This window comes from Anastrepha ludens, chromosome 5, assembly GCF_028408465.1.
Source record: "Anastrepha ludens isolate Willacy chromosome 5, idAnaLude1.1, whole genome shotgun sequence".
Classification (NCBI taxonomy): Eukaryota; Metazoa; Arthropoda; class Insecta; order Diptera; family Tephritidae; genus Anastrepha; species Anastrepha ludens.
This window is the reverse complement of record NC_071501.1, coordinates 123,321,719-123,333,905: the sequence shown is the minus strand read 5'-3', so window position 1 is coordinate 123,333,905 and position 12,187 is coordinate 123,321,719. Positions and strand designations below refer to the sequence as shown.

At 41.4% G+C, this 12,187-nt stretch overlaps 1 protein-coding gene across 1 annotated transcript; it reads right to left on the bottom strand.

The window, feature by feature from the left end:
• Positions 1 to 459: 459 nt before the first annotated feature.
• Positions 460 to 11,636, bottom strand: LOC128864888 (uncharacterized). The gene is made up of 2 exons (XM_054104648.1): positions 8,472 to 11,636; positions 460 to 675 (listed from the first exon to the last, which is right to left on the bottom strand). The coding sequence occupies exons 1-2, from the start codon at positions 11,634 to 11,636 to the stop codon at positions 460 to 462; spliced, it is 3,381 nt and encodes a 1,126-aa protein (XP_053960623.1).
• Between the last annotated feature and the right edge of the window lie 551 nt (positions 11,637 to 12,187).

Here is a 12,187-nt window from a genome sequence, read left to right as displayed (position 1 = left end):
AGTATTTTAATAATTTAGGATGCTTGGCTTTTCAATTCAAGACAAAAAACCCTCTGCGCCTAATTTTAGAGATATCACACGCAATACTTTCAATCAAGAATTTTTTTATGTTTCAGTCTGTGTTTCACGAACAAAATTTCAGTATTGTCTTCATGTACCTGTAGCGATTCATAAGAACGAAGCTTCAATTTCGCCTTTTAGTTTCGTTGCGAACAAAACTTACCTGCACTTTAGCAAATATGGCCCAGTGAAATATGCGAGTCTTGTGGCGCGTCTGCGGGGGTTTCCAATACCTCAACTCCTAATTAAGCGAAATTCCTCAGCAAACAATGTGACAAAGGCCATCAATGGCAACAAAAACAACAAACATATTACAATACATTCAAGCACAGTGAAATAAAATTATCATAATCGGTATAATTTAATTATAATTTATTGATGTTCCTCAGATTTTCTCTGTCATTCACTGTTGCTCGAATGCCCGATACTACGTTCCAGTTTCAGCTTCGTCTGCGTGTGTTGTTTTTGGCTCATTGGAATTTTTAATAACGTATTGAAATATGACACATGGGCGCGTTCGACAACCATATCGGCCGCATTGAATGAGGCTGGCGGTGGATTAAGGGGCACGCAAGCGGCAAGAGGCACAGGCGTTGAAGGCGTTTTGTTTATGAGCTGTAAAAATGAACATTTTATTGTCAGCAGTCAGGGATTAAACGTCGTTTTCTCGATTGTTTTTTAATTAAAGAGGAGGAAAAAATGTTGCTTAAGTTTTTATTTAACTTAGTTCGTTGCTGTTGAAGCAAATAAACTTGCATGTGTTTGTACCGGCAAATGTATATTGCTTCAATTTTTTTGTTTAACACACATACATACACACCTATCTATATAGGTACATACACATATTTAGATAAAAGCTCCACAGCGCTTTCTGAATGAAAATAAACAGGGGTTTTGTGCGTTGCGGTTTTGTAGGTTTGTGGCTTCAAGAACCGGATGCAGTCTAACTCTTCGTGGACCAAAACGTCCGCAGCCTATATGCAGCAGCTCGCGCGTGGCAGTCGTTGTGGCGGCAATCGACAAGTCAAATATGCTTGTCTGCAGTCGCACCCGCAGGCGATTTGTCACCAGACCAATAAGCAACTTGTTATGCTCGAAAAAAGTAAACGCCACCCGCACCCGTTACGATCTCGACGCAGTTGCAAACTGTGGTTAGAACAAAGATGCTGGCAGGTGTTTGGAGGCTGAGCGCGCAATACCTGATGAACGAAAGGGGAAAATGGATTTCAGATGAACTACGAATATTGTTGCTTATCTTATGCTTTCTATTTCGTTTCGTGCTTAGGAATGGCAATGATGGACGCTTGGGAACACATTTGTTGATGAGAAGTGCACGATTTACGGGAGGCATGAACGAACAGACAAAGTTATCAGCGGGCGGGGATTTGACACATGAAATGTGTTGCTAGCAGCAGCACTCGGGTGTAACCAAAGCCATTGCGAGGGCAATAAATTGTGTCGGACATAACAAGTTCATTTATTCTTAGGTTCGCAGGTTTGGTTTTACTACCTTAAGGCCTATTTATCACTTGAGGCGGGATGAGTTAGATGATACGTACGTACATGGGAAAATATGCTGGCAAGTTGGTTATTATCCGGTGAAACTTAGCAGAACATAACACAATATTATATAAATATATAATTGGCGCGTACACCCTTTTTGAGTGTTTGGCCGAGCTCCTTCTCCTATTTGTGGTGTGCGTCTTGATGTTGTTCCACAAATAGAGGGACCTACAGTTTCAAGCCGACTACGAACGGCAGATATTTTTATGAGGAGCTTTTTCATGGGAGAAATACACTCGGAGGTTTGCCATTGCCTGCCGAGGGGCGACCACTATTAGAAAAATGTTTTTATTTATTTTGATTTCACCGAGATTCGAACCAACGTTCTCTCTGTGAATTCCGAACGCTAATCCAGCACCAACCCATTCGGCTACGGCAGCCGCATAACATAACAGATGCTGAGCGGACACGATACATTTCTGGGATGCTGCATGCAAGTTTTCCAAGCAAGTATTGCGTACGCTACACAAGCAGGACCAAGAAAGGCGAGTAATAGAGCGGGTTCAGTACCAGCAGCTAGAGCAAAATAATATTAACGCCCTGTGCCGCGTCTGAACACACTGAACTTCCCAACAAGTGCTAAAGATAACATGAAACAGTGTTCCAGAGGAGGTCGACTCAGACATACCGACAACAGTTACGGACGCTTGAGCTAACGACTCACGACCATATCATACGCAAACAAGTCGGTAATGCACATGACATTACCGCACACTTTCGAAGTTCAATTTACTTCTTAATGGAGTAATGGAGACTATCAGCGACGTATGATCACCATACGTTATAGGCAGAGAGCATGGACACAGGTTTCTTTTGTGGTTGTTATCCAAAATCATGGCTACACCCTTGATGTAGTGCAAGTGCAGTTCCGGGATGGAAGTAAGCCGAAGAGGGGAGGTCTGTTTAACATAACATAATAAAATTTAGCATTACATAACATAAAATTTGTGAATTTTCAGTATCATCATCATCGATATCATTTTGTCCGTGAGGTTCGTCAAATGATTGTTAAAACTTATGATGCCTTCTTTTCTCGCAATATTGTCACATTTATGCCTTCCTCAGCATATTCATAGAATTTTTGTTTATCTGTGTGGGGGACCATTGCATTTTATTGTTCTTTTTCCATATACTTGCCTTCATAAAGATACTATCAAAGTTCAGACATCAAAAGTCCGTATCGAAGGCCGGAAGAAAATTCCTACAAATGCCATCAATTTGGTTTTCCTTTTGAAATTTAGTAAAACAGTACTGCGTCAGAACAGTTAAATTAGTTACCCTTTCATAATAGAAATACTCTCAGATAGAGCGACGCAATAGTCGCAAGCGGGCATAACTTGCCCTTATATATCTACTCTTCTATTATTCCAAATGACGAGCGACACTTCAATTTTGCACCCATATACTCTCTGATCTGAAACTTTTAAATCATAACAATAAGCAACTACTGGTATCTTTAGTCCAGACAATTCAAAAGGTAAGTTTGCTTTTAATTTTCCCAACATTGCTAGTTGTAGAAAAGTGTCGGGCTTAATATTTATAATTAGTCCGCTAGAGGGTCAATTTCCAGGCCATTTTTTGGTGCATTTTAATCTTAATGTTCTTTGCCGAGCATCAAGGCACTTTATACCTCCTGTAAAAGTAATTACAACCTTAATGAATTTCGATTTTAACTTCTTCATCAGCACTTATGATATCACGCACTCTGAATAAATTACTGACGTTGGTATATTTGTTTTTTATTCAATTGATGCATATTTGCGGTCGCCACTCGACAGGCAATGGCAAACCTCCGAGTGTGTTTCGGACATGAATGAGCATCTCATACAACCATCTGCCATTCAGAGTCGTCTTAAAACTGTAGGCCCCTCCATTTGTTGAGCAACAGCAAGACGCACGTCACAAATAGAAGTAGGAACTCGGCCAAACACCCGAAAAGAGTGGAAGCATCCATCAGAAGTACTGCATATCAAATTAAAATGGACGTCGTCGAAGATGTGACTTTGCGTATAAAGAATAAGAGGTGCCGTCTGGGGTAAAAAATACCTATCTAAAATCCTTTAAAATTTGCTAAATTTGCTCTCTATCTCTATCTCTATCTAAAATCCTTATTTCAATTAAAACTAAAGTCCATATAATATGCTAAACAGTTGCTCAAAGCCAAACACTTCTGCATAGGCTCATTACATCCAAGAATCAATTTTCTGCGAAATCTAATATGGGATAGGTGTTTTCCCACCAAGTGCCGAGAGGAAACAGAAAATGTAAAGCTATTTAATTCATTTAAGAAAAAAAAATATTTATGGAATACTCGTGATAATAATGAATGAATTTTTCTGTGAAACTCTTTGGCGATGTGTGTAATACACTTCTCCGACACTTTCTATACCTTTGTGTGATTTGGTTGGCAGTATACAATTTTTAAGTACTAACGCATTTGCATAAACATATGCACACACACATATGTACCCCTGCTCACAGCATAAATTGATTTTGCATCATTTTTTGCGTTTGTTTGCTGTTCATTTCATAGTCTATCCAATTCGAAAGAAGAAAAAAGTACCATATTGTAAAACTGCTCAATTATGTTAATAAGTTGCACGCCCTTCGCAGACAAACTTTTCCCGAGTCAATTACTCAAATAACCACCTTCCACCAGTCATCCACCCTCAGACGAATACCAACAACTGTCCGCACAATACACATCGCATCACTCGTTTTACCAACAATTGTGGCTACCAGCTTCCTGATGGGCCCCTTCTCTTGAAACAACAAAGCTGTAAAAAAGCATTTGAGGAAAAGTTGAACGATAAGCGGAAGGAAACATAAATTTCGTTACAAAAATATTACTTTATTGTGGGTTGTATGTCGCAGTGGTAGTGGCAATGGCAGTGGCAGTGGAGTGGGAGTGCTGTATTAATGTGTCTATCTGCATACGTGCGGGTGATTGTAGTTCGCTGTTGTAAAAGTCAATTCAACACCAATTAGGGATGATCATCGCCACTTCTGGGGTCGCCTGGGGTGTCATTTGTTATTTCCTCCGTCGGTGAGTTGCCTTGTGCTGCTTAGATTGTACCGTTATGTCGTTATGCCGTTGTACCGTTGTTATTGTGTTGTTGTTTGCTTTTGGCATGAAGTGTAACTTGTCATAAATATCTACGTGTGCACGAACAGGCGGGCAAATCAGATCAGCAAGAGGGCTTCTGCAGAGCCGAACAAGGATATGCAAACAATAAACAATTTATGTGCGCGCAGAAGTGTAGATGAAGTGACTCGAGGGTGGCGATTCTACATGCATACACACATAGATAAATGGAGGGGTGAAGTGCGTTGGCTGAAACACCCTTGGGGCGCTTGTAAAAATAATAATAACTGGCAGAGACCACAGGCAATCAAGCGCTGATGATGCTGCGGGCGAAGAGGCATTTCACAATGGCACCAACACAAACAACAACAATTTACGAAAGTCAACCTAGCCAGCAGAGCGTTGCTTGCCACTTGCCATTGCACCAGCAGCAGCTTTGTGTTTGCGTAATCCAAATGGCATTTACCTCGCTGGCTGCGGGGGGTGAAGTGGCTATGTTAAACATGAATTATGAATTGTTATTGAGATTGATAACATTGTTACGGTTGCTCGTGTTGTTCTTGTTGTTGCTTTTGCTGGTCCTACTACAGCAAATGGTTGTTTACGTTTGTGTTAGTAGCAACTTGTGACGCAGTCAATTCCTTATTATCTTCACATCTTCACATCTGCACCATCAACATACTGCCGCCACTTGCCTCACGTACTTGCATGTATCTTCTTTGCGTCTGCATGTTCGTTTGCTGTGCTTTGCTTTAAACCACTCATACAACAACAACATCTACAATTCATGCTTGCCTATGTTTGCTATTTCTATTGAAATTGTGTTGAGTAATTGGCCACAACATCAGCATCGGCTGTGCTTTGCGAAAGGGGTTGGCCGCCACTCAGTCACTATCGGCCACGCTTAGGGGTTGTAATCAATGCTTGCTGGCGCTGGAAGGATTAAGCCACTTTATGCGGTTAATATTTATTGCTAACAATTGCGTCCTACACCCAACCGCCCATTACATACAAATGCCTTCAGTATGCAAACAATTACTGGTTTGTATTTGTGTTCACGCAAGTACACGTTTGTGTGTGCATGTGCGCGTGTAACAGTGTGCGTTGAAGGGGGTGTTTGGGTGGTGCTGCAAGTGCCGGGTATTTGCTAATTTGGACCTAATTTGTGTGCATTTTGTATTTCGGATTTCGAATTGAGTTGTTTGTTTTGGTGTTACAAGATTAATGAGCTTGCAAATGTAGCATTTTTACATGTGTTCACATTATCGGAACCAGTAACACACAGAGAGAATATAAGAAATAATAAATACCAACTAAACGAGTAACGGTAAACAAATTTACTAAACATTTTCACAGAACTAAAATAGGTTAGGCTAAGTTGACTTGGGTGACTTGCATTCACGCATAGACCGGTTCAGTCCATGACGACACCAGAGGGAGTTCATTGGTTAGTGTTTTGAAATAGCCCACTTGCATGGTGCCTGTTCCTATTGCAAATTTGAGGAAAAATTGACAACGCACCTGTTTCGAGGAGGAGCTGTTTTGCACCACCTATGTATGCAATTATTTTCGCCATTTAGTGATGCGAATATCAAAAAATACCAATTAGTGATGCGAATATCGAAAATACCAATTAGTGCTGCTGCGAACATCCTCCCCCCGTTGGAAGGTGTAAGTTTCCAACCGCTTCAATTTCAATAGGGAGCACAGCAATTTTTCCCACAGCTCGCTTGACTAATCCATTGGCAGTGCGGGTGATGACGATACGAGCCACACCATCGGCGCCGCGAATTAAACTCTCCACGCGTCCTAGTCGCCATTTTAGTGGTGAAAGGTTTTCTTCTTTCAAAATGACCATATTTCCAACTTGAACAATTCCAGTTGATTTTCGCCACTTAACTCGTTCTTGCAGTAGTGAGAGATAAGAACTGCTCCACCTTTTCCAAAATACCTGCTGCATATGACAAACACGCTGCCATCGGCTTAAGCGACTGATATCGAGGCCGGTTACGTCTGGTTCAACGACAGATGTAAATGGCGCACCTATGAGAAAATGAGCCGGCGTGAGCACGTTGAAATCATCTGGATTCTCTGAAATTGGACAAAGTGGACGAGAGTTAACTATTGCTCCGATTTCACATACAAGAGTACGAAGCTCTTCGAATGTCAGGATTGAGAGGCCAACAGTGCGGAGAAAGTGAAATTTCGCTGACTTAACAGCCGCCTCCCATAATCCACCAAAATGTGGTGAACGAGGCGGAATAAATTTCCAAGAGATGCCTTCCAAGTTGCATTGATTAGTGACTTCAGTGTTATGGGAATTGCTTGAGAACAATTGACTTAACTCTTGCAACTCGTTTTTAGCGCCAACGAAGTTCGTTGCATTGTCTGACCAAATGGTGTGCGGTTTGCCTCTTGTGCAAATAAATCTTTTCAAAGCTGCCAAAAACGATGATGTAGAAAGGTCCTGAGTAAGCTCCAGATGACAAGCCTTCGTGCTGAAGCAGACAAAAACGCATATGTAGCATTTAATGGGTGGCCTGGTGCGAACTTCCGACTTGTAGTAAAATGGTCCACAATAGTCGATGCCAGTGGTGAAAAATGTTCTGTTAGCCTGAACTCTGTCGGCTGGAAGGCTTCCCATGATATGCTCATAGATGATTGGTTTCAAACGGAAGCAACGAATGCATTTACTTATAACGCTAGCAACAGTCTTGCGTCCGCCAATTGGCCAATATTTCTGCCGAATTGAAGCCAGTACGCTCTGCGGTCCAGCGTGTAGATATTTGCGATGAAAGTGGTCAATTATTGCGTTTGTGACCGGATGATGTTTTGGCAACAAAGGTGGATGTTTTGCTTCAAAGTCCAATAAAGAATTTTGCAGACGTCCTCAAACGGGAAGAAGCCCAAATGAGTCGATAAACGGGTTTAATGAGTGTAGCTTACTTGACGAATTAAGTTTCTTGTCAAATCTTAGCGCCTTGAGCTCGGCTGCAAAATGAATTTGTTGAATGTTACGGATTAGTAAATGTGTACCCATTTTAATATTCAGCGGAGTCAACGGTTGGCCATGAACGCGGGTACAGTGCGGTTGGCAAAAATAGTAAATGTAGGCAAAGATGCGCTGCAACCTTTCAAAGGAGTTGTGGTACTTGCAATCGAGTGTTATGTCTCGTAGTTGAGAAGCAACTAAGACTTTACGTCGCCGTTCGGGTAAATCAGTTAACAAATCAAGGAGATTAGGCCAATCCGATTGCCTTCTTGATAAAAATTGTGGACCACTTCTCCAAAGTTCAGAATTTAGTAATTCTTTGGGAGTGCACCCCCTCGAAAGAATGTCTGCCGGATTCAAAGAAGTAGGCACATGATGCCAAGTCATTCCTTTGGTTAGTGTTTGTATCTGGCTAACTCTATTTGAGACGAAAATGTTGAAATTTGATGGTTGTTCGCGAAGCCATGATAGAGTGACCATTGAGTCTGACCAGCAGTGAACGGTGTGAGAATGTGGAAAATCTAGTGAAATGGGTGCCACCAATTCTGCAAGCAGCAAGGCTGCCGGCAATTCTAATTTAGGAATAGTTAAACTCTTCAGAGGCGAGACTCTCGACTTTGCACAAAGTAAGCATGATTTTAAAATACCATCACACTCCGAACGAATGTATACACATGCACCAAACGCCGCCAAGCTTGCGTCGCAGAATCCGTGAATCTCCCAACTAGAATTAGGCGTCAATACAAAGCGAGGAAATTTAAAGCTGCTTACTAGACCAAGCTGTACACAAATGTCGTTCCAGGTAGTTTGCAGCAACTGAGGCAAGCTTTCGTCCCACTGCAGTTTTTCCTTCCAAAGGATTTGCAGGAAAATTTTTGCTTTCGTAATGACTGGCGAAACCAAGCCAAGCGGATCATAAATTTTAGCAATATATGAAAGTGTCGTGCGTTTTGTCGTGCGTGCGTTATTATCAATAGGCGAAAATGAGAATAAGAAGTTATCAGTTTTAGGGCCCCAGATGAGGCCAAGAGTCTTTGCAACATCACTTCCATCGTGGAATTTAAGAAGATTCTCGCAATCTGAATCAAGAACACCTTGCAGCGCGCCATCCTCGTTTGAGCACCACTTACGAATGTTGAATCCTCCACGCTGAAGTAAACCTTTAACCTGACGTCTGATCTCAACCACTTCTTCTATAGTATCTCCGCCTGAAATGAGATCGTCAACATAAAAGTCTCTCCTCACGATTTTTGCACCTATTGGAAATGACCCTTCTTCATCGTACGAAAGTTGATGCATAGCTCGTATTGCAAGAAAGGCGGCAGATTTTGTTCCGTATGTTACAGTGTCTAACTTGTATACCTTTACCTCATCGAGTGGGTTCTCGCGCCATAAAATACATTGCAGATATTCGTCTGGAGATGTCATGCGTACGCATCGGTGCATTTTGCATATATCTCCGCACAGAGCGAATTTACGAAAACGAAATTGTAAGAGAGTTTTGAACAGCTTTGCTTGAATAGTTGGACCCGCTAGCAAAAGGTCATTCAATGAGTAGCCTGTTGTTGTTTTTGCGGAGCCATCGAATACGACGCGAAGTTTTGTCGTTGTACTGTCAAACTTTTGCACGCAATGGTGCGGTAGAAAAAATGTTTTTGTTGTTGCCCCAGGTGTTGCCAGTGACATGTGGTTCAGCGATATGTACTCACTCATAAAATGAATATATTGAGTTCTTAAGTTATGATCATTTTCCAATTTTCGCTCTAAGCTTTTAAATCTGCGAAGAGCACGATTGTATGAGTCGCCAAGATCGCTAAAGCCTGTTTTTGTTGGCAAACGCACTGAATACTCTCCCGAAGTAAGCCGAGAGAAATATTTCTTGAAATGCTGCTCGCACCAGTCATCTTCTTTAGATGGAGGGGGAGCAGAGTCGACGCAATTCTCTATTTCCCAGAATCGTTTTACGATATCGTTCAATGAGTTATTATGTTGATGTTCAAATACGTTTTTGCTGCAGGCAGCGAGCGAGGATGATTGTTTGTTGGTATATGAAACACCACCAGCGACAACCCAGCCCAGTCGAGTTTTTTGCAGTAATGGCAAATTACTAGCAATGCGTATTTGGCCAACGCACATCAAATCAAAAAACAAAGCCGCGCCGATGAGCAAGTCAATGCGCTGGGGTTTAAAGAATAATGGATCTGCTAGATTAATGTTTGACGGTATTATCCATTCCGAAGAAAGGCTGAAGTTAGGTCGATAATCTGTAATACTAGGTGTGACCACAGCAGTGAACGAAGTGTTGTAGCCTTTATCTTGCGACTGTGCGAAAACGTCAATCTCTTTGTCGGCAACAAAGTTTGATTCGCCGATACCGGAAATCAAAATTGCAGATTGTTTGAATGGAAGTTGCAGCATATTTGCCAAGCGAGCGGTTACAAAATTTATTTGAGAGGCCGAGTCGAGAATAGCACGACATGGAACGAAGTCACCTGAACGATTTTTGACTGAAAGTATAGCTGTAGCAAGCAACACATTACTATTGGCGCCCGATTTTGGGGCTTGAACGACTGTACTTGAAGTTAACGATGAAATGAGTGTTTGCTGTGAAGCTGTAGCTTCAATTGTTGGTAGGCTTGAAGACGGGGATATAGACGAGGTATGCGGGTTCATATGGAGAAGCGAATTGTGTTTGCCTGGGCAATGACGACAATGCCCAGACTTACACCGTTGTAAACTATGACCCTTGCGTAGGCAATTTAAGCAAAGTTGCAATCGCTTCGCTTCTTTGTAGCGCAAATTCGGCGGCAAATTTAAAAATTTTAAACAGCTATTTATGTAATGTTCTTTCGAATCGCAAAATATGCAAAAGCTAGAGCTACTTGAGGATGCTACCAAAGCGTTTCTAATACCTTTATTTGCATTCGAATGTTTACCAATCTGATTGCTGAGTGTTTGCGTAACACCTTCCAAATTTTCCATAATTCGGCACCGCTTCTCCAGAAATGAGGTCATTGAATTCAAAGTTGGCAATGTCTGCGTGGGCAAGTCCTCCTCCCACTTCCCCTGCGTCTTCTGATCGAACTTTCTAGTAACAAGATGTATGAGCAAACCATCCGATATTTGTTCTGGTGTTGCCATGGTGTTAAGTGCACGAAGATGGGAATTAAAATTGTCGCACAATTCGCGCAAACGATTGGCTGAACCCTTATCAACACTCTTCAACTCGATAATCGCCCTAATGTGAGCCTGAAAAATAAGCAATTTATTATCAAATCGATTTTTTAATAGGGCAATGGCCTTGTCATAATTCTCCTCAACCGGTTCTAGTGAGCAAATTGTTTCCAAAGCGGCTCCTTGTAGACTAGCGCGTAAATGTTGGAGTTTCTCCACTTTGCTTAACTCGAGGTCCTTGTCAATAACGCTACTGAACATGGCAAACAAATTAGGCCAGTCAATGTACGCTCCACTAAATTTCGGTATTTTCAGCTCAGGAAGGCGAGACTTTCTTTGCGATGAGAATAACGTTGGCGGCGATTCTTCCAATGCGAAATGCCTAGCAGTCGATGAATGCCTTACGTTTGTCTTCCGATGCGAATTGAGCTGACGCGACAGCTTTGCTTTGACTTCTAGGTACACGTCGAAAAATTCTGCTCGGCCTACTCCATCTAGTTCGCGTGGATCAGCTTCTTCGAGAATAGAATGCACGTGGTCAAAGTTGTCGTGAATGCTTTCGACGTACTCCATGTGGACAGAAAGTTCAGCTTCATCAAGTTCATCAAGACGATGCGACGACAATGTTTTGTTTAACGCAATTAATTGGTGCTTAATGGACACACTTTTCCTTTTATTAAACGAAATTGAATCGGAGCTGTTGCTCCTTGCATCGGATGATGTGTTGTCGACACCCCTTTTCGATTTGCTGCCTTTGGGCATTTTGGCAATACAATTAAATGTGTGCAGCACGACAGATGTGAAAAAATAGGAGTAGCTGTATTATCAGCAGATACCTCCGTTATGCGGTTATGTACTGACGAACGAATTTAATTTATTTACAGTTTCAATAACTGCACTCAAATTTTTGCTTGCACGCAAGTGATTTTATTTAGTTAAAACTCGAATAGTTATAACGCGAAAAGACTTGCACGCAATGAGCAAAATTTTATTTAGTTAAAACTCGAATAGTTATAACGCGAAAAGACTTCTAACCCGATCACGTCGGGGTCACCAATGTTTCGAGGAGGAGCTGTTTTGCACCACCTATGTATGCAATTATTTTCGAATAAAAAAAAATAAGCGCTAAAATGGTTAAAAACTTTATTGTTTCACGATCGCGGTAGAAGTGACCTTTTAAGTTGTCACAATATAAATTTATGCTACACTTATGGATGTTGGTACATACTCGTATATATGTATAATATATAAGAATTAAATAAGAAGGAAATACAAAGAATTTTAGTACATTGAGAGAATTACAGTTGTAGTTA